The following is a 23,905-nucleotide window of genomic DNA, read 5'->3' on the forward strand; positions in this document are numbered from 1 at the left end:
TCTTAGATTGTAGACCCTATAAGATTTTCCAGCTGAGTAACCAACAAATATCCCTTCATCAGCCTTTGCATCAAACTTCCCTTTATGGTCAGATTGATTCCTCGGTATAAAGCATTTACATCCAAAGACATGAAGAAAGTTTAGAGTTGGTTTTCTTCTCTTGAACAACTGATAAGGAGTCATGCCTTTAGCTTGATTGATCAAAGAAATATTCTGAGTGAAGCAGGCACAATTAACAGCTTCAGCCCAGAAATATGTTGGTAACTTTGATTCTTCAAGCATTGTTCTGGCAGCTTCAATTAAAGATCTGTTCTTTCTTTCAACAACCCCATTTTGCTGAGGTGTTCTTGGAGCTGAGAACTCATGCATGATTCCATTTTCTTCACAGAACAGCCTTAATGTCAAATTCTTGAATTCAGTTCCATTGTCACTCCTGATATTTCTAACCTTCAAGTCAGGATGATTGTTGACTTGCCTGATGTGATTGATAATGATTTCACTTGCTTCATCCTTTGATCCAAGAAAATAGACCCATGAGAACTTTGAGAAATCATCTACAATCACTAAGCAATATCTTTTTCTTGCAATAGACAATACATTGACTGGTCCAAACAAATCCATATGTAGCAGCTGTAATGGTTCATCAATTGTTGTTTCAAGCTTCTTTTTGAATGATGCTTTCCTTTGTTTGCCTTTCTGACAAGCATCACACAAACCATCCCTTGAGAATTCAACTAGAGGGATTCCTCTAACTAAGTCCTTTTTGACTAGATCATTCATTGTCTTGAAATTCAAGTGAGATAGCTTCTTGTGCCATAGCCAACTTTCAACTGTGCTTGCTTTGCTGAAGAGACAAGTAATGGATTCTGCATCTGTAGAGTTGAAGTCAGCTATGTACACATTTCCTTTTCTAACTCCAGTTAGAACCACTTTGTTGTCTTTCTTACTAGTGACAACACAGGCTTCAGAATTGAAGGAAACTGTATTTCCTCTATCACATAGTTGACTGATGCTCAGTAAATTGTGCTTGAGACCATCAACTAATGCAACTTCATTAATGATGACATTCCTTGTTGAAATCAAGCCATATCCCATAGTAAACCCTTTGCTGTCATCTCCAAAGGTTATGCTAGGGCCAGCTCTCTCCTTGAACTCTGTGAGCAGGGAGAAATCTCCTGTCATGTGTCTTGAACAACCACTGTCCAAGTACCATAGATTTCTTCCATTTCCCTGCACACCATAAAATCAATCAATTTGATTTTGGTACCCAAGTTTCCTTGGGTCCATTCTTGTTAGCCTTTCTCCTAGACTTCATTCCTCCTGTATCTTTAGACTTAGGTAAGTTTGAGTCAACCTTGGTCTTAGATGTAGTTGGTTGAGGTGTAGGGTTAGTCACAGAATCATTTAGCACATTTGTAAAATTATTAGGCATTGATTGTGCAAACATGTTATTCCATATGGGCATATTGTATGGCATTTGAGGCATACTAAATGCAGCAAGATAAGGATTGTTAAAATATGGCATGTTTACAAAATGTGCATAAGGATTTTGTTGAGACATAACAGGCATAGCATGCAGAGGTGATGCAGACATATTAGGCATAGAAGAGGGTACATTTATGGGAGTCTTCTTAATGGATTTACAACTAGCAGATAGATGATTAACACTACTATAATGCACACAGCTTTTTCTAGGAGCATACCTATCAGGTGTGTAATTGTTGTGTTTATTAACTCCTACCTTCCCATTTCTGTTGGATTTTCTTTTAGATTCCTTTTTATCCTCAACCATCTTGAGCCTATTATTTAACTGTTCTAAGGTCATGTGCCCTACATTCACCTTACTGACATCTTTGGATGTGCTTGCTTCTTCTTTGACAAAGTTCTTTGAAGTTGAACCAAACTTTTTGTTGAGTTTCTTTAGATTCTCTCTTTTAGAAACATCTGCCTGTTTTGATTGAGGAACCTTCAACGGATGCTCCTTTTCTTCCTTCAACGGATAACTTTCATCATCCGTTGATTCCACATTCGTTGACAGCCCATCAATTAATTCCAGTTTCTTTTTATTTTTATCCCAGGCAGTTTCACAGAATGATTCAATTCCTTGGACCTTAGCAATTTGAGCACTTACATCCCTAGATGTCTTCCAGGCTTTAATCACCTCTTGCTCTTTCTCTAATTGATTGGAAAGTATTTCTACTTTCTTAACAGATTCAGCTAGTTCATTTTCAACAGATATACAATGCAACTTTGTTTTCTCTAGGTCAATCATCTTATCTTCTAACAAAGCATTTCTATTACTTAAAAACAGATTGTTCTCTCTAATCCTACTATTTTCTTTAGCAAGAGATTTAAGAGACACACGCAAATGATACAATTCGGTAGACATGTCATTAAAAGCATCATTGCACTCTTCTTTAGTAAGCTGTGTTAAGTCAGTAGTGATTACCTGATTGCTTGATGAACTAACTTCATTTTCTTCAGAATCAGTCATGAGAGCAAGGTTGACATACTCCACATCTTCATCCTCTTCATCTCCATTAGCTGCCCAGTCCCTTTCTTGAGTAATGAAAGCCCTCTCCTTTTGCTTGAGTAGATCAAAATATTTCTTTTTGTAATCTACTTGTTCAAATTTCTTCTTTTCAGAAGTTGGCTTTCTGCACTCACCTGCAAAGTGTCCACTTATACCACAATTGAAACACTTGAACTTGGATTTGTCCACAGTGTTTTTGTGAGGTTTAGTGGCTCTAGTGTTTTTCTTAAATTTCATCTTTGCAAATCTTCTGGACAGAAATGCAAGATGCTCATCAATACCATCTGAGTCATCTTGGCTGGAGTTGTCTTCATTTTCAGCAACTTGCTCTTTCCCCTTGCTTGATTCCTGATTTTTTATACCATCTTTGGAGTTTGATGTAGATCTCGCAGTTTCTTGTCTGCATTTCCTCTCATCTTCAGCTACCAATGCAACTGAACTTCCTTTCTTTCTCCCCTTCTCCAATACCTCATCCTGTTCCAGCTCTAGTTCATAAGTCTTCAAGATTCCATACAATCTTTCAAGAGTGAAGTCCTTATAATCTTGAGAGTTTCTTAAGGAGACAGTCATGGGTTTCCATTCCTTTGGCAAGGATCTTAAAAATTTAAGATTTGAATCCTTCACCTGGTACACTCTTCCATACAGCTTCAGTCCATTCAACAGCTTTTGGAACCTATTGAATGTTTCATTTAAAGATTCATTTTCTTCAAAATGAAAGTATTCATACTGTTGAATGAGAAGCTGCATTTTGTTTTCTTTCACTTGTTCTGTACCTTCACACAGTAGTTGAACTGTGTCCCAAACCTCTTTGGCAGTTGTGCAATTTATCACATTATCAAACATATCCATGTTAAGACCATTAAACAAAATGTTCATAGCCTTCTTATCCTTGTGGACTTCTTCTGTGTCTTCCATTGTCCATTCTGCTCTAGGTTTTGGAATGGATTGACCAACAACAACTGTGGCTGTAGCAACTGTTGCTACTTTGTGGGGAATGTGAGGACCATTCTCAATGCAGTTTACATAACCTTCATCTTGGGAGAGTAGATGAAGGTGCATTTTCACCTTCCAATGGTGATAACTGTCTTTGTCAAGAACTGGGATCTTTACTCCAATATCCTTCTTACTCATCTTTGTTAGATTCCAAGATCTTTAAACTCTTTGTATGTCAAGAGCCTGCTCTGATACCAATTGTTATTCCTAGTGGACTAACAATGAGATTTACAGAAGGGGGGTTGAATGTAAATCTCAAAACTTTTTCAAGTTTTGAGCAGTTTATGAAAGTTGTGTGTTCAAGAAGAACAAGTGTGTGAATTGCTTTAAGCTAATACAGACAGATATATATTCAAGCACAAATGTAAAGAACACAACAGACCTTAAAAACTTTTCTGGTGGATTTGTTGTTCCACCAGAGATGGTATTTTAGAAAATCTGTGATTAAACAATGTTGATCACAGCTGCATCCTAGTACAAACTAGATGAATTTTCTCTCAATATTTTTCTAAACAGCTCTGGAAAATCTCTCATCTAATTACTAGCTTCTACTTGGTTTATATATTACCAAGTGTACAAGTGAAGAACAATATAAAATACAGTAATAAAATAAGATCTTCACTTGCTTCTTTTCCTGTTCACTCCAGTACTTTGTTGACTATTGCATCTTTGTACTAGAGAAGAACGGCTGCTTTTTCTGTTGTTCCTGAAATTCGGCTACCACATCTCAGTTGTCTCTATCAACCCATGTGCCTCTGTTTGTAGGTACAACTACCCCTTATCAACAGCTAATCATCAGAACATCCGTTGAAGCTTTCATCCGTTGATGCACTCATCCGTTGAAGGATGTTATCCGTTGAAGCTTTCATCCGTTGATGCACTCATCCGTTGAAGGATGTTATCCGTTGATGACTTTATCCGTTGAAGCTTTAGAGACATCCGTTGAAGCTTAGCTTCTCATCCGTTGAAGGTCTTTAAGTCATCCGTTGATACCACTTCACTTATACAAAATTACAAGGCATGAAGTATTTACAATTGACCTTCCTATCTGCATATCATCTAGTAGTCAACATGACTCATAGTTTCTCTCAACTTCCAAGAATTACATTTTAAATACAGAGACTGAAATATGCTACAACACTAGACTTATTTCTAAGTAAAGCTACACCATCAACGGATAGCCAAAGTGGTCTTATCCGTTGAGGCTACAGACACTCCTAACAGGTAACTATTCACTGAATGCACATACATTCCTAACAGGTAACTATTCACTGAATAGGTTCTTGGTATTCTAAGCAGTGAATTCATATTATCCGGATAGTCGCGATATGCTGAGAAGTATCCCTCACGATGTAGAATAAATGTGATTAATTAATTAATCATATTTAATAAATTAGAGAATTTATATAAATAATGATAAAATAGTTTTATTATTATTTATTTCTACTACCGGCTTAATATTGAACCTACAGGGTCACACCATAAAAAGAAAATGATTTAATGGTGGAGGAATTAATTAATAATGGCTAATAATTATTTATTTGTGAAATAAATAATTAATTGAAAAATTTAATAATTGATTAAATGAGATTTAATTGATTATAAATTAATTAAGAAAAGTTCTTAATATTATTAATTAAAGGATTTAATTTTTGGAAATTAAATCAAGAGAGAGAATTATTTCTAAAGTGTTTAGAAAAATGATTAATAATTAAAAGGTGTTTTAATTATTAATGAGAATAATAAATGGGATAATAATAATAATATTTATGGGAAAATTTCAGCTGAAAATTTTGCGTATAAATACACTATTATAAACCCTATTTTTATTCCAACCCAAGAACCCAAAAACCCAAAAGTTTTAGAAAACCAAATTCTCTCCATCACCGGAATGCGTTACAGGGCTTGTAACGTGTTCCTGTAATGCGTTACAGCCCGACTGTTCACATTAAATTTGATTTTCTGGGAGTTTCGTAACTCCGTTTTGGGCGTGCAATATATCGTTGGATTCGTTTTTCAGAGACGGATCTAATGGTGTGATCAAATTTTAGTTTATATAAAAGTTTTGAACTATTTATATTTCCATGAAGTGTTTTAAAGCTGTTTTTGACTGTTTTAATTGCTTTTAAATGCTTCATGTGATACATAGAGATGTATAATGCTTAGACCAATTTGCTAGATGATGTAACATGCCTACCTTGATGTTTATTCATGTTGATATATGTGATATATGCTTAGTTTATCATGCGATGATAGATTTAGGTGAACTTAAATGAACATAAGGCGTTTGTTAGACAACCTAGTATAGTGAAATTGTTTCATAACCTTAATAACAATATTATGAATACAATCATGAGATTCTTGTGTTTGTGAAACACGTAATTGAATATGAATCTTCGATATGAGAGAAAGGATGATTCTGTCAACAACAGATTTCTATCTGTAAGAAAGGGTTATTAAGTGACGCCTCTTGACAATGCTCCACCCGATCTGGGAATCATCTGATTATCGATTATTGATTTGAAATATTTAATTCAAAAGTAAGAATCTCTTTATAATATGATTATGATTGTAACGTAATATAATCCCTCTAAAATTAAATAATATCAAGTAGTAATTGGCCAATGACACAACGGGCTTGTGTCGGTCATAGCCTTCCAACATGATAGAAAGTAGTTCTTATTTTTGAATCATTGTCGGTTCGTGCTACAGCTGAGGGCTTTGATTTCGAAATAAGAAATACTTGTCTATTACATAGAGATGTGTACAATGAATAAGAATATAAAGGTCGGTACGTGCCACAGCCGTGGGCCTTTTGGGGACTGATTCAATTGTACGAAATCTTGGGTTAGACTTGACTTAGAATATTGAGTTTGTCGTGCCACAGCCGTGACTCAATTATTCAAGAGGCTAAATTTTGATTAGGGAATAACATTAGATGTAATTGACAAGAGTTGTCTGCCTATTGAACATTACATGGCGGTTCGTGCTACAGCCGGGGTTGTGTAATGGAATGTAGGATCCCTATTCCCACTAGCATTATGAATGCTTAATTTTTCACGTAGGGGGTTGAATAAATTAGATAAACTAGTGGGAGCCACTTCTGAATAAAGACCCGATTCATATAGTGTTTTAAAATGAAATCGAATATTTGCTAAGTGTTGTTATGTGTTTATCATTTACAGATTTACTTTGTACGTCATGTCTTCTGCACTATCACTCAGGAGCATACTAGATGCTCACAAATTGACTGGTCCTAATTATGTTGACTGGCTTCGAAACTTGAGAATTGTTCTCAGGATTGAGTAGCTGGAATACGCGATTGACTCACCTAAGCCTACTGAACCTGCTAGTGATGCACATAATGATGAACATGTTGTGTATCGTAGGTGGATAGATGATACAAATGTTGCTCAATGCATCATGCTAGCTTCCATGAACATTGAGCTACATAAGCAACATGAGCATATGGATGCTCACACTATCCTCATGCATCTACAAGAGTTGTATGATGTGGCAGGGAGGACAGCTCGATATGAGATATCGAAGGAGCTGTTCGGTTGTAGGATGTCTGAGGGATCATCTGTGAATGACCATGTACTTAAGATGATCAATTTGATTGAACGTCTTGGACAACTTGGTTTTTCCATGGATGGGGAGCTGAGCCAAGACTTGGTCTTGCAATCGCTTCCGAGTTCGTTCTCGCAGTTTGTTGTGAACTTTCACATGAATAAGTTGGATGTCAGCCTGCCTGAACTCCACAACATGTTGAAGACTGCGGAATCGAATTTTCCCCCTAAGAAGAGTTATGTTCTTCTAATTGGTGAAGGTTCCAATCCTAAGAAAAGGAAGAGGAACTTTTCCAAGAAGAAGAAAGTAGGTGAAGAAAAGCCGGTTCCACCAAAAGCTGAAGACCCCAAGAGCAAAATTGTTTGCTTTCACTGTAACAAGGTGGGGCACTGAAAGAGGAACTGCAAGGTTTACCTTGCATAATTGAAGAAGAAGAAGGGTAGTGAGACTCCCGCTTCTGATTCAGGTATGTTCATGATAGAAGTGAATATGTCATTAAATCAAATTTCTACTTGGGTATTAGAGACCGCTTGTGGTTCTCATATCTGCAATTTCTTGCAGGGACCAAGGAGAAGTAGGACTCTTAAGGAAGAGGAGGTGATTCTACTGATGGGAAATGGAGCAAGAGTTGCTGCTGAAGATGTAGAATCATTTCATTTACATATGCCTATGGGCAAGACTATTATTTTAAATAATTGTTATTTTGTTCCCTGGATTGTGAGGAATATTATTCCCATGTTAGACTTGGCTGGATTTTCATTTATTATTGAGAATAATGAATGTTCTATTCTTAAAGATAATATTCTTAATGGACGTGGTGCTTTAAATAATGGTCTGTATATATGTGACATAATTTACTTCAGATTGAACAAATTAATAAAAGAAAAGGGATGATGAAAATCTCACTTCATAGTGGCACTGCAGTCTCCATTTAGTAGACATGGAGAGAGGACTACAAATTTGCTAGGAATGGTACACACAGATGTATGTGGACCAATGTCTAAGCAAGCCATGGGTGGATTTTCATACTTCATTACTTTCATAGATGATAGATCTAGATTCGGATATGTGTTTGATGAAACACAAGTCCGAAGCCTTTGAAAAGTTCAAAGAGTATAAGTATGAAGTGGAGAAACAACCAAACATAGTATTATAACTCTTCGATCAGATCGAGGTGGTGAATACTTTAAAGGAGTGTTTCTAGATTATCTCAAAGTAAATGGTATAGTCTCCCAGTGGACTCCTCCAGATTGGTATCTGAAAGGAGAAATCGAACTTTGTTAGACATAGTTCGGTCCATGATGAGCTATGAGAATCTTCCAGTATTCCTATGGGGTTATGCATTGGAAACCTCAACATACTTACTGAATAAGGTGCCTTCCAAATCTGTTCCTCAAACTCTGTATGAGATATGGAAAGAAAGGAAACCGAGTCTTAAACACGTTAAGATTTGGGGATGTCCAGCTTATGTCAAGTAAGTTGACCCAGATAAGCTGGAATATCGATCCGTAAAATGTAGTTTTATGGGATATCCTAAAGAGACTTTAGGGTATTACTTTTACACCGATCATCGGGTGTTTGTCTCCAGACATGCTACCTTCTTGGAAAAGGAGTTTATCCTTGAAGGAAACAGTGGGAGCAAAATTGAACTTGATGAAGTTCAAGAAGCACAAACTGCTACGGATCAAGTGGAAACACCTGTTCTGACTGAACAACCTTTTGTGGAATAGCTCATTCATAGGTCAGGGAGAGTGTATCGCTAACCTGAGAGGTAATATGGCCTTGTCATTGAGAATGACAATGAGTTGTCGATCATTGATGATGACGACCCTGTGACCTATAATGAGGCTATGAGTAGTGTTGACTCAGAGAAATGGCATAGTGCCATGAAATCCAGAATGGAATCTATGTATACGGTATACAAAAGATAGATTATAGCAGATGGCCAGGTGGAGACCTATAAGGCCAGGCTTGTGGCAAAAGGATTCAAACAAAGGCAATGGATTGACTTTGATGAAACCTTTTTACCTGTAGCCCTGTTAAAATCAGTTCGGATTTTGCTTGCGATTGCTACTTACTATGACTATGAGATCTGGCAATTAGCCAGATGGTTTTCTTTCCAAGAGAAATGAAAACCTAGTGTGTAAGCTGCTGCGAACCATATATGGTTTAAAGCAAGCTTCTCGAAAGATGGAACATTCGTTTTGATGAGACAATCAAAGAGTTTGATTTTATAAAAAACGTAGATGAACCATGCGTCTACAAAAGGGTTAGTGGGAGCGCGATAACATTTCTTGTGTTGTATTGAAATAGAGTTGACACACATAACAACATAGCAGACCCACTCACAAAGCTACTTTATGAAAGTCACTTTGATCGTCATAAAGACTAGATGGGTATTAGATACCAGAGTGATTGGCTTTAGTACAAGTGGGAGATTGAAAGGAATATGTCCTAAGTCCACTCATGTATTAGGATTTAGGAATAACTTCCTGTGTAATCTGTTTTGATTTCATTGATATTAATAAAAGACTTGTTTTGTTTTTATTACGGGCTTTATCTATTTAAGTGTTTAAATAAGATATACCATAGTTTAGAGTAAAGCTTTTTATGGATTATGATGAGATCATAATAGTGAGACCTAAAAGATGATAACTCTAAACTTAAATAGTTCATGATCGTAGGATTACTAACTGGTAATTAATAATCCGCAAAGATCGGTACATACTATGCTTGCTTCATTATGAAGGATGTCTGTTCTCATAGACATTTGTGTGGTGACACTATAGCTAGTATGTAGGTGCTTATTATAGAATAAGTTCACTGAACATGACTCGCACAGCTGAACAACTGATGGAGTTCACTCACGTGTCAGCAGTTGTTCACATAGTGATAGTTGTATAAGTATCCTTAGACTTGAGGTCATCATAGTCATCTTGTGTACACTGAACTATGCTTTGGTTTAGTTCTTAGTCTCCAGGGACAATTATTAGGGCTCTACTGGGTATAGGAATTTGTACACGAAGATAGTGTATGATCAATAAAGGATCTACCCTTTCCAGTGAAGGAAGCGAATGTTCAAGGCTGATCCACTCATGCTAGTTCAGGAATCTCTGGCCAGAGTGAATGAAATTGGAAAGAAGTTTCTAATTTGCATAGAACTACGCATAGTAAATGGTAAGCAAGTGATTGAATTAGATAGGCTTGACACGAGATCCATGTCTTGTATTTAATCGGGACATTGTAGGGTAGAAGGAGTTTATTGTACGGTAACTATTCACTGAATATGTTCTTGATATTCTAAGCAGTGAATTCATATTATCCGGATAGTCGCGATATGCTGAGAAGTATCCCTCACGATGTAGAATAAATTTGATTAATTAATTAATCATATTTAATAAATTAGAGAATTTATATAAATAATGATAAAATAGTTTTATTATTATTTATTTCTACTACCGGCTTAATATTGAACCTACAGGGTCACACCATAAAAAGAGAATGATTTAATGGTGGAGGAATTAATTAATAATGGCTAATAATTATTTATTTGTGAAATAAATAATTAATTGGCAAATTTAATAATTGATTAAATGAGATTTAATTGATTATAAATTAATTAAGAAAAGTTCTTAATATTATTAATTAAAGAGAGAGAGAATTATTTCTAAAGTGTTTAGAAAAATGATTAATAATTAAAAGGTGTTTTAATTATTAATGAGAATAATAAATGGGATAATAATAATAATATTTATGGGAAAATTTCAGCTGAAAATTTTGCCTATAAATACACTATTATAAACCCTATTTTTATTCCAACCCAAGAACCCAAAAACCTAAAACTTTTAGAAAACCAAATTCTCTCCACCTCCTCTTCCTTAACGTCGTTTTCTTGGTGGATACCGGTGGAGTTCACGTTTGAGGAGCAGCTGCTAAGGATCTCCGATCGTTGCTCTTGGATCGCATATTAAAGGTTAGTAATTGATCCCTATGTTTTTACCACGATTTATATGCTTTTATTTGGATTTTATGTGTGTAAAATTGTTTTCCCATGCCTTTGCTGCGATTAAAATCCATCACCTACTTGCTTAACAGACTCCCAAGAAAAACCTTGTGTGGACCAAATCCGTGTTTTTGGTTGCATAGCGTATATGAAAGAACCAAATGTGAACCTAAAAAAACTTGACAATAGGAGCAGAACTGTTGTGCATCTCGGAAAGGAGCCGGGAGTAAAGGTGTATAGATTGCTGGACCCAACAACGAAGAAAATTCATGTTAGTCGAGATATTGTGTTCGAAGAAGGGAAACCTTGGGACTGGAATGTTGCGGAAGAATCACACACCTTGCACCCCGGAAATTTCTCAGTATTTACAAAACACCCGGTGGGGGAAATTGATGAACCCAACGAAGACCTAGAAAATTCATTGAATACACATGGAGAAATTGGAGAAACTGATAGTGACTATGTAACCAGTCCATATACCTCGAGCTCAAGCCAAAGTGGTGAGACAACTCCAAGCAATGGTTCAGGATCAGAAACAGAAGAACAACCTGTGAAATATAGATCGCAGGGAGACATATATGATTTAACAGAGCCGATGGAACTGGAGGACGATGAACTCTACTTGATGGGTATAGATGAACCTAGAAATTACTCTCAGGCTATAGCAAATGATGAATGGAAGAAGGCCATGCAAGTGGAAATAGATGCTGTTGAAAGAAATGACACTTGGGTCTTATCAGAGTTGCCAAAGGGAAGGAAAACAATAGATCTAAAATGGATATACAAAGTAAAACGCGATGCAGGTGGAAATGTCACTAAGTACAAGGCTCGAATAGTGGCCAAGGGATACATACAGAAACAAGGCATAGATTTTGATGAAGTATTCGCCCCAGTTACTCGAATCGAAACAATACGCCTTCTGTTAGCACTTGCAGCAAAGGGTAAATGGGAGGTACACCATCTTGACGTCAAAACGGCTTTCCTAAATGGCGAACTTAAAGAAGAAGTGTTCGTTAATCAACCTGAAGGATTCGTGAAGCAAGGAAAGGAACGATATGTGTACAAACTGCTAAAAGCCTTGTACGGACTTCGACAGGCCCCACGGGCATGGTACTCGAAGTTGAACAAATGCTTGGTGAGTTTTGGATACACCAGGTGTGCCTATGAACAAGCTGTCTATACAAAGCATACAGGAAGTGAAATTATGGTGATAGGAGTTTATGTTAATGATCTACTAGTGACAGGGACTAATGTTGATTCGATCAGGAAATTTAAAAAACAAATGGAAAGTAGATTCGATATGAGCGATCTGGGGAAACTCTCTTATTACCTGGGAATGGAGGTAAAAACAAATGGAAAGTAGATTCCATATGAGCGATCTGGGGAAACTCTCTTATTACCTGGGAATGGAGGTGAAGCAGGGTGATGGTTACATTCATCTAAAACAAGCGAGTTATGCTCTAAAACTCCTTAATAAGGCGCAATTCAACAAAGGTACCTATGCACCCAAGTGACGTGATTGGCAAGGATGAAACTGGAATCCCAGTTGATCCTACAAATTTCAAGAGTATGATAGGCGGGCTAAGGTATTTGGTGCACACCAGACCAGACTTAGCTTACTCAGTAGGAGTTGTTAGCCGTTTCATGGAAAGACCTACTGTGCAACATCAAAATGCAGTAAAACGTATACTTCTATATGTGAAGGGAACAATGGATCTTGGATTGGTTTACACGGCTGATGAAAACAACAATGTGATAATCGGGTACTCTGACAGTGACCTGGCTGGAAATGTGGAGGATAGGAAAAGCACGGGTGGTATGGTTTTTTATCTTAACAACAACTTAATCACTTGGAATTCTCAGAAGCAAAGATGTGTTGCACTCTCCTCTTGCGAGGCTGAGTTCATGGCTGCAACTGCAGCATCATGTCAAGCAATTTGGCTCAGGAAGTTACTATCTCAGATTACTGGATTCAAGATACCACCTGTGAAGCTGTGCATTGACAACAAATCAGCTATCTACTTGGCAAAGAACCCAGTTTTTCACGGTAGAAGTAAACACATAGATATTCGTATTCATTTTATCAGGGAATGTGTCGAGAATGGTGATATTGTTGTAGAACATGTGCGATCTGAGGAGCAAAGAGCAGACTGCCTTACCAAGGCACTGAATGCAGTCAAGTTCGAGCAGATGAGGGAGTTACTTGGGGTGAAAAAATGTGGCTGAAAAAAAAATGTATGCGTATAAAAGTTTAGATTAAGGGGGAGTTTGTTGGTGATTAATCTAAACTTGATATTCTATTTCCTTGTTTAGCATTACTTGATTCTGGTAATTGTTTCTGGCAACAGTGTACTCACTGTGGGTATTGGAATAAACTAAGAAAGTGGTTATATCATGTGGTGACTTTGCAATCCCTTTCTTTTAGGTCTATCTCCTTAGTTTTAGGTCCATCTTGTTTCATTCTATTTACTATAAGTATTGTTTCATGAGATCAATAAAAAAGCAAGCTGTTCAACGCTTATTTTCTTTGTCTTGTTTTACATAGTTTGTGAGTATATACCGATTGTGTCAATACTTGGGAGCTGGAAGAAGCAGTCAAGCTAAATGATGTGGTGGAAGGAATCACGTTAAAATACGGTGAGGATCAACTAATTTGGTTACCGTCTGCAAGAACATGTAGTACGGGGGATGGAAGAAAGGTATTATGTTCTCGAATTCAGTCAAGTAATGTTCATTGGAAATGTATTTGGAAACTTAAAACACCTCCAAAAGTTCAGCTTTTCGTCTGGAAATTGGAGCATAGAATTATTCCTACAAAAGTACTGCTTATGAAGAGGACAGGGTGTGCAATGGCTAATATGAATTGTTCAGTATGTGACTTGACAATAGAAATTCAAGATCATACTGGGATTTCATATTTGCTAAGGAAGTCTGGTTGAAATTGTGCAATTGGTGGGGGTTTTCGGCAGAATTTAAAATGCAAACTCAAATGAACATTTGGAAATGGATGGAATGGAGTTACGATCAGGCAGTAAAAGTTTGTTGGGGCATTGCATTGGCTGCCACCTTGTGGTCTCTAAGGCTTAGAAGGAATGAAGCAGTTTTTGAGAGCAAGTTTTACAATAGTGACGTAGTCTTCATTTTGGCCAAAATCAGAATTTGGCAATGGTGTCTAGCAAACAAATTGATTCAGACACATTTAAAATCAATTTGGGATGTCAATCCTGTTGGTGTAGTAATGAGCAGTAAAAAACAAGAAAATTCATATTTTCTTGAACAAGAGGTAGATGGCTTGGGTTTTTTGGATGGTGCTTTTAAAGTCAGTAGTAAAGGTGAGTTTGGGACTGGTACAGGGGGGTATATTAAAGATAAAGAAAGTAGAAATGTCTTTGTTTTTTCTGGACCTGCAAAGGCTACTAGTCCTTTTCATGCGGAGCTACTAGCAGTTTCTTTTCTATTGCAAGAAATTGATAGAAGTAAATGTAAAGAAAAAAAAGGGGTCACTCAACTGAAGGTCATATATAGTTTAATCATCAAAATTAAAGGGGTATCATTTGGATCACTAAAGTAATAATAAATATCAAACAAATACCTCAAAATATGTGCTCGAGAATTAAAATTTATTTTATGGAGTTCTAATTTTTTTTTTAAATCTTATTACAACCAAATGAAAAGTTATGAATTCATAGTATTTTAGATGATTTTTTGAGATTTTTAAAAATTTATCTACTAATTATTTTTATTTAAATAAAGCAAGTGACTACAAAATTAAAAATAAATAGTAGATAAATTTTAAAAAATCTTATTGTATTATAGAAAATATTAGAATTCATACATTTTCATTTGGTTGTAATAAGATTTAAGAAAAATATATAGAACTCCATAAAATAAATTTTAATTATCGAGCACATATTTTGAGGTATATGTATGATATTTATTATGGATTTAGTGATTCAAATGATATCCCGTTAACTTTGATGATTAAACTGATATATGGTGTACAGTTGATTGACCATTTTGATATTTAACCCGAAAACAAAATGCTATTACATTTAGATAGTGAGGAGGTAATAAAGTTTATTTTTAAAGTCAGGGCAGGTCTAGTTTATGAACAAAGAGAGGTGGATAGTGCTACTCTGCAATTTCTACTTGAAACATATCAGTAGAATAGAGAACAAAGGAACAGGGTTGAATTTGAAATATTAGATTTCTGTCGAGGAAACTAGTTGTGAACTAGAAGCAGACCAGTGGGGATGAAGTTGGAAGAAGGTGTTTAGATAATGATTTAGTAGAGTTATCTGGCACTTTTGATATTAATATTTTATGTAGTCTTCGTGATGAGAAAAGAGTTGATGATAGTGGGATCTAGTCTCTTTGAGGAAGCAGTTTTTGTAACATGCAATCTCTGTATCCTTGAACCCTATTTTCCTGTATGTGAATTTATATTACGGCCTTTAAAAAAATTAACTTATTTTAAATTAAAGGGGTAAATTCATAATTTTACAAACATTTTACCGTAGTTATTTGCCCTTGTTTCGATAATAATTTTTTTTAAATGATTAATAAATTATACAAACTAATATTTTAGTTTACGCAAAAATTAAATCAAGAAAAAATGATTAAAAAAAAAGATGTAATTTATCTAATAAAAGCGTAAAATAGACTAAAAAATTAATAAATGACAACGATCATAAATTAAGGATTGTACAAGGAGGTTTGTTGTTTAATTACATATGATAACACAAATTCACTTAAATTTTGCAAAAGTAAATACATGTGACATTTTTCTTATTTTTTAACATATATGGATTAAATCATTATGTTACAGCTATTTATTTTATTTTTTGCGCTTGATTAACTTTTAATATAAAACACATTGATTTTATCAACTCTTCTCATCATTAATTGGCTTATAAATGACATGCCTAAATAAAAGAAATGTGATATGTTTTTTTTTCTAATGACCTTTTGGCTTTGTACTATTACACCCGTAAATTATAAAATTTAACAGAGTTTTTTTTCGACCCTCGAGTATAAAATATGTATCATCAAACTCTTTTTCCTATTATGCAATGGTATATTTTATAAAAATGAAAATAAGACTTGATAGGTATGGAAAGAAACAGTTTTAAAATTTAAGGAATTATGGATTTAGTAAGGGCAAGGTCATTAAGTCTTTACTTTGTAAAATATATTACTTATATATAAAAATAATATATTATACACGCATATATAAGAATTATCATATATATTAAACATAGATATAGTTAATTAAGAGGCACTCACACATTGTTTATAATAAAATGTCTAATATTAAGGTGAAATCGATTCATATTACCTACCTTAAATTTAAAATAAAATGTTACCTATTTTTAAAACTGTAAATACTGTTTTCATAACAATAATATTAGAATCTTTTCACGTAGGCAGTTTGGTGTGGAAAACAGCTATTAAGTCGGTTTGGTGAACAACTGGCACACACATTACATTACTTAATTAATAAATAAATGAGAGACGCGACAATCTTAAATAGCATGCTCATTTTTGTGTTCACCAATTCATTATCGTGCTTTCTTTTGTTACTTGACGTTGTCTTCTGTATCTTAAAACTCTAATTTTTCTTTTTAATTTATTATTCTTTCCTTTTCCTTCCTTTCCAATTGTCCATCTTACCTTTTATTTATGATTGACCTCTCCATATTCAATCTTACTCGGTCGACGATTATAATTTGACACATATCTCATGTTGTATCTGGTGTTGTATTGTGTTGACTAAGTACAACGGTCGTAATTGTCAAAAACGGAGTAACATAACCGGTAAAATGTTCACTATCCAGAATTTTTCAAGACAAATTGGTAAGTCAGTGTTTATGTTAATTTAAGCAAATAATAAGTAAGTGTATATTATCACACACACAAGTACACTCACACGGATACACGTATAAGGGGAATAATCTATCGAAATTGATGGATATTTAGTACTTTTAAATAATTCAATTATATTGAATTAATTAAATTTACTTTTGGATTTCATGTAAAATTGTTCCAAAATGAAGCTTCAATTATCAATATCGATTTTGGATTTTCAGTTTGTATAAGATCTGGATCAACATAAATCAGTCTAGAACTATTAGTAAATATTTGTTATAGAGTAGTGATAGTTTCCTTAAATTTTTTCCAAATAACGTGGTATGACACATAGCGAATTTTGATTTGGGCGCATATTTACACACTCATGGTACTATATTATTATTAAAAAAATCTTATTATCCATACATTGAAACATCAACATTTGAAAAAAAAAATCGGGGTACCTAGCATTTTTTTTGTTATATCACAAATTTTGAGTCATAATTGATTTGAATTGTTTTTAAAAAAATACTCATATCTAATATTTTTTACACCTTTACACTTGATTTATAATTTTATTTATTAAATCAGTTACAAATAATTTCATATATTATTTGCAGTAAACAATGAAGAAAATGCTCCAAAAAGTTCGAGGATCACATCCAAATGTAGGCTGTTTTACAGGTAATATTATTTATAATTATTAAATTTATGTTATACTTATGTTTGTTACATGTGTTTCTTTGACAAAGAAAGTCTTGTAATTTTTTATTAGAAGTTACCTATGTAACAATCATATAGTGCCAATGTACTAGTATATAGACATTTATAATATAACATATAACGAGTGTATAATATTTCTAAGATTAAAGTTTGATTGCTACAAGATATAATTGATTACATCTTTTTAGTTTAGTTTAGTTGAGATAAATTTTAGATTGGGATTGCCATCAAAATATATGTGTTTACATCTTTTTAGTTTAGTTTTATATAATTAAATATGCTAGTATTTATATTTCATTCTTATATAAACATTTGATATTGTAAATTTGTAATATCTTCTACTTTCTAACACACGTATCGATATCACTTAAACTAAATTGATAGAGAATTCTAAATATTATTTGGTCATATTCCTAAATTTGCTAAGAAATTATATTGCATATAAGATTAGATAAGAAATCTTATTGCTAAGAAATCTTATTGAAACTTGGAAATGATATTATGCATATAGTACCCCTTATTAAGACACCAACTTTGAGCACAAATATGAGAGAATAATAAATTAGATAAAAATGATGTTTGTTAAAAAATATTTGATTCTTGCAAATTACTTATTAAATTATAAAAATAATTCACTAAAGTAGAGATGTATCATAAAAATTTGTTGTATTTAAAAATAAATTGATGGGATACATTTTTAAAAAGTGTTGGCTTGAATAAAGTTTGAGGGATCGGTTTGGGCCTTTTTTAAAAAATATTAGCAGCTCAATCTAGTGAAGGTATGATATGTATTAGGTAACTATTGCTCAAAGACATCGTATGTGTATTTGTTAACTATTTTGACAACTTTTAAACCATGTTCTTCAATTTGTAACTCCTTATGAAAATAAAAAAGAATTAGTTGTATGAATCCAAATTAGAAACTATTATGAATTATAATGTATCACTAATCCAAAATCTTAAATTTGTATTTAATTCATGATTTGTATTTATTGATTCTAGTATCACATATGTTATAATCCAGAAATATTAGTCGAGTGCTTTTTTTCTGCACAACATAATAATTTTTTTTTAGATAATACATTAATTTTCTACATATCATAGTGTTTTCTTTTTTATAAATTATATTGAGAAATGCTATAATTTTAAAATTCGTTCCCGAAACCGTTCCCACATGATAAATTATAAAAATATTATTGGATATTCGTGTCATTTTTGAAAATATTGCTCTTATATATTACCTCTATAAAGTAATACTAATGCAGGGACTCGATTGAAATATTACCAAAACCTTGATACTAAATGGGTATGTTTCGTCTTCCATATACATCATCGTACACACTACAGAGAATGACACACTTTCATAGTCCCTTTCTCTCTCTCCGTGTCTCTCTGCCGCGCTCTCTCTCTCACTTTCATTGTCCCTTTCTCTCTGTCTCCGTGTCTCTCTGCCACTCTCTCTCTCTCCCTCTCTCCACTGCATTATCAAGCATAAACCCTTGTAATAGATTTGTACTCCGATCACTTTCTTGATTCTATAATGGGGAATTTGCAAGAAATAAATGCTTTTGGAGAGATATCATTGATTCTAACCCATCTTTTTCTAAAATCAGAGCTGAAAGATGGTCTGAAGCAGAGAGTGCAACCCATAACATCATTTCCAAGCTGCACCCAACTGTTGCATCGCATTCAACAAGGTTTCAATTCTATCATTATCTCCGAAGATTGATCAAAAATCTAGGTGGTTTAGCCAAAAAATTTCTAGCTAAAGATTTATGATGCTTTTGATATATGGGATGTCTATGATCTAAAGCTTTTGTTTGTGAATGTGCAGGTTGTTGATTGTCTTCTGAATTGGAAATATAACTTGTGAATCAATTCTCATATTCAACTACTAAAAAAAGAAAAAGTATTTGGACATTAATAAATTATAATAACTGATCATAAATTATAAGCTTGTAATTTTGGGGTGAAAAATAATTTTTGGTAACTACAATTTTTTTATAACATCAATAATGAGCTTTTTGTATTATTTCAGTGACGGCTGTGACTTGCCCATTACAAGCACTAAGCATTTTAGGTGAAAATGGTGAAAATTATGAGAGAACACTGTATGATATTGTCTTAGCAGACGTGCATATGCCAGTTATGGACGGCTTCGAATTACTCCATCTCATTCAAAAGGATCTTAACATTCCTGTAATATGTAAGTTCCTATACAAGCATAATTTTACCTTGAAATTGTTAAAGATTCCTTCTAAACAAACTTGGGAGAATTGCAGTGATATCATCAGACAACAGCCCCCAGACTACATCCCAGGGATTTAAAATAGGGGCGCCAGCCTACTATTTAAAGCCTATAAAGGTTGAAGACCTGGCACAGATATGGCAGTACATTGAGTTGTGGAAGAACTACAAAATAGACGCCGGCAGACCCAGCGCTCAAGCAACTATACCAACAAGTATTTGCTTTTCTTCTGCAAATACCACTGAGGATCAGCAGAGCGGTACTTTGCATATATACACTCTTTAATTAATTACATATATACACTCTTTAATTAATTACATATTAATAATAATAATGATGATATGTGCTCATGATTTTATGTTCACAAACAAGAAAACGAAAACTAGGATTGATTGGAACCCGAACCTCCACACCCGCTTTGTGAAAGCTATGCTTTTTCTTGGTTCAAAAAGTAGGTTATACATCTTTATTTATATTAACAAAGAGTATACTTCTCTCTCGAAATAATATCTTGGGATTCTGCACACATTTAAATTTGTCTGACCAATGTCCAAATTTTTTATAGGAGCTATTCCTAACAGTATTCTCAAATTGATGAATGTGCCCGGGCTAAGTCGTGAACAAGTGGGCAGCCACTTGCAGGTTATAGAAAAATATAGATTATAATTTCATATATATATTTGATAGGAAAGAAATAGAATTTTAAGCGGATAATTTATACTCGTATTTACATGCAAGATTCTTGTTTTTTTAATTGAGAAATGCAAATAATATGAAATTTTGGATTATTAATATTATTATGCAACTAACCTCCAAAATGCAGAAATTTAAGAAATTTCTTGGGAAGATTTTAGATGGCAAGATAAGTGTGGAAGGATCATCAACAAAGAAAATGGATTGATTACGGTTATTACTCGAGCATTGTTGGTGGAAATCCTAATAGGATACTAATTCAACAACTTTTTGAACAAAGAGCCACCGGCGGCGGAAACTGGTCACCTCCCATTAGACCTCGTCTGCCCTTACCACCATATAATGAAGCTGGTATTTACATTAATTAATTACTTCATAATAAAAATTAAAGATGTAAAACATGTTATCTTGCTTACCTTTTAATCTCTGAGATAGTATACATATAATTTTCTATGTAACTGTGAATTTGATTTGGTCTAATGCAAGTCTTGTTTAATTTTTTGTCACAGAGATGTGTGTGTGATGTTTTTTTTAGTATATATATACATGCTTATCTAGAATATTTGATGTAATAGATGTTTTTTCCAAGAGATTATCGTAGTTAGGGATTTGTGACTATTTTGAAATTGGTTGAGCATTCTTATTTTCGAAGCATTGTTGGTAATGTGCTATTCAGATAGTATATATCTGAGTTAGCAAAAAAAAGGAGATAGTATATATCTGTCTCGCAGCTATAAATAGTTAAAAGTCGTAGATTTGCCATGTTGTTTCGTTCCATCTCCATTTCCTTGCTACTTGTCATCCTGTCTTCTTTCTATATATATGCTTCATTATGTTTGGTATATTTCATGTGCTATACAATCAGTACGTACTTTCATATCATTACAGAAAAACATGAGATCATATATGTGAAAATTCTATGCATTTGACCAAATAATTTGATATTATTACAGTAGTTTTGTATATTGACTAGTCAACTTTGCATTTGCGGAAAAAGTACTGATATTGTTCCATACAGACTTGTATATTGACTTGACATCTAAGGTTATGTTCAAATTTTCATTGTCACTTCATATTCGTGTAAAAATTAAATTTCATTGAGGCCATTATTTCTATATGATGATGTGAGATGAATATCTTTCATCGAATCATAACTACGATATTGAGTTAATGACTAGTAGTAGTAGGTCTGTCGGTGACCAATTTGAGTAGCAAGAAACTAGAAGTTTCAAGATTACATAATGTCAATTCATTAGCTCTTAAGTTATCAAGTAGTAAGTGGTCATTAGGTGATTGCTTTAACCAAGTTGAATGCAATACTGAGACTATTGACATCTCAGCTAAACAAAATACACTAATATTTTTATAAACATCTTGTGCAAGAACATGGGTTCAAGTATAAATTGCGTTATTAATTTTGTGTAACACTTGCTTCATTAGGCTTCTATTATCGCATCTCGAATTTTCCAGCACTTAGTTTCACTAATTTTTATCATCCTTCAAACTTTTTCTTTTATGATGTGAATAGATTCCGCAAAGTGATCTTGTTGCAATTTGATACTTTTAATCTCAGGTTAAGCTTGTTAAGTGCGTCGTGCAGAATATTGTGGTTGATATATCATTCAATCAAGTAGGTGGACTATGTTCACTCTGCTTCCTGGATGTAGTAAGTCTCATTGAAGTTGGGTTTATGAATTATATTTCTTTTAAATAGGCAATAATTATTTTTATTCGTGGATAGATTGATTACATCATTGGCAGGGACCATCTATTTAAGCGCAGTATCTTACTGATTAAAGCCTGGTGCTACTATGAGAGCCGTATTCTAGGCTCTCATCACAGATTAATCTCTACATATACATTGGAGACTTTAGTTTTATACATTATTCAAGTCTTCCACTCATCATTAGATGGTCCATTAGCAGTATGTGCTCGTGGATTTATTGTTGGATTTTTACTATATTATTATCTCCCATAAAATTGACTCTCTGTCTTCTGTCAAATTTCAGGTTTTATATAAATTTATGGACTACTTCAGCAAATTTGATTGGAAAAACTACTGCATTACTTTATATGGTCCAGTTTGTCTCTCATCCTTGTCAGAATTTGGAAGTGAGAAACATATCTTAAATTTCTGATTCAAACACACACACTATTTCACTCATCAATTAAATGACATTGGAATTCTGCAGACACTGCATGGACATGTATTCCGTTCCTTTGAAAGAGGTTGAAATGCAGACACCCCGGTGTCAGCGAAGGTAGAACCCCTCTTCTTCAGCAACCCCGGTTCCAGCGGATGCGTTTGAATTGTTTGACTTTTCACGTTAAACACTACTGAGATATGCATCTTGTCATAAATTTATGGCCTCAACTCATGAATAAAGTATGAATTTAATCACCCCACCTCACTTTTGAAGCTAATGCAAAAAGTCTGTGACCCTTTTTAGTAACTTTTTTATTGGATAATCTTACGCAACACTACTTGTCCTTTTGCAGGAATTTTTTTCGAATAACAAGTGCCTTTACATTTGGGGCTAGGAAACTTGGACAAATACTTGTGCATTCAGGAGATAGTCTAGCTGTTGAACTCCCGATGTTTTTTTGAATACATTGAATAGGCATGGAAGTGGACACCGTCCTGATGTTCAAAATGCATGCAGTCCATATCTTGGCTGCCACCCCAACTAACCACACAATTTTCAATGAGTCAAACAATGATGGCGAGGTAATTTATAGTTGAAAATATGCATATTGTTTTGTGTAGATAGAGATAACTAACCGATTCATGTTGGTTCACTCCAGGATGGAGTCTGAATCTTCCCAACGTCAGATACTTCAAATAAGCAGCAAACAGGTAACAGAACATCTGATGAGATTTTACAAGAACCCAAGGAAGGCACTAATATCATTCCTGACCAGGCATAGATAGTTCTAAAGGTGTTGCTAGTCTTGGAATGTAAGGTATGAAATTCCCCTGAAGCTGCAAAATAACCTACTTCTAGGTGTTGTACTGCCCGGACATGAAGGTCTGGACTGTCATCATTTAACCGTAAAAAAAGATGCTTCCCACGTTTCTCTATGTGAGTGTAGTTACAGATGTTAAATCGTCATTGTTTATCTTCCGAATGGTGATGGTATTTGCTTATGAAAAAATGACGGAGGTACGATGGTGACTCCTTTTGAACCGTGTTCAGACTTGCTACCTACAAATGTTGATATGAGTAGAGCCATTTTTGTACAAACTATTCTGCTGTTGAACAGTTATTATTTACTTTTTTTTTGTATTCAA

General features: G+C 34.1%; 1 protein-coding gene across 1 annotated transcript; it reads left to right on the forward strand.

Moving 5' to 3' along the window:
- The first annotated feature begins 12,599 nt into the window (after nucleotides 1–12,599).
- Nucleotides 12,600–13,325, forward strand: LOC141703143 (secreted RxLR effector protein 161-like). The gene has a single exon (XM_074506742.1). It carries the CDS (start codon nucleotides 12,600–12,602, stop codon nucleotides 13,323–13,325), a length of 726 nt encoding a protein of 241 aa, XP_074362843.1.
- The last annotated feature ends 10,580 nt before the right edge of the window (nucleotides 13,326–23,905 follow it).

This window comes from Apium graveolens, chromosome 2 (assembly GCF_009905375.1).
Source record: "Apium graveolens cultivar Ventura chromosome 2, ASM990537v1, whole genome shotgun sequence".
Lineage (NCBI taxonomy): Eukaryota > Viridiplantae > Streptophyta > Magnoliopsida > Apiales > Apiaceae > Apium > Apium graveolens.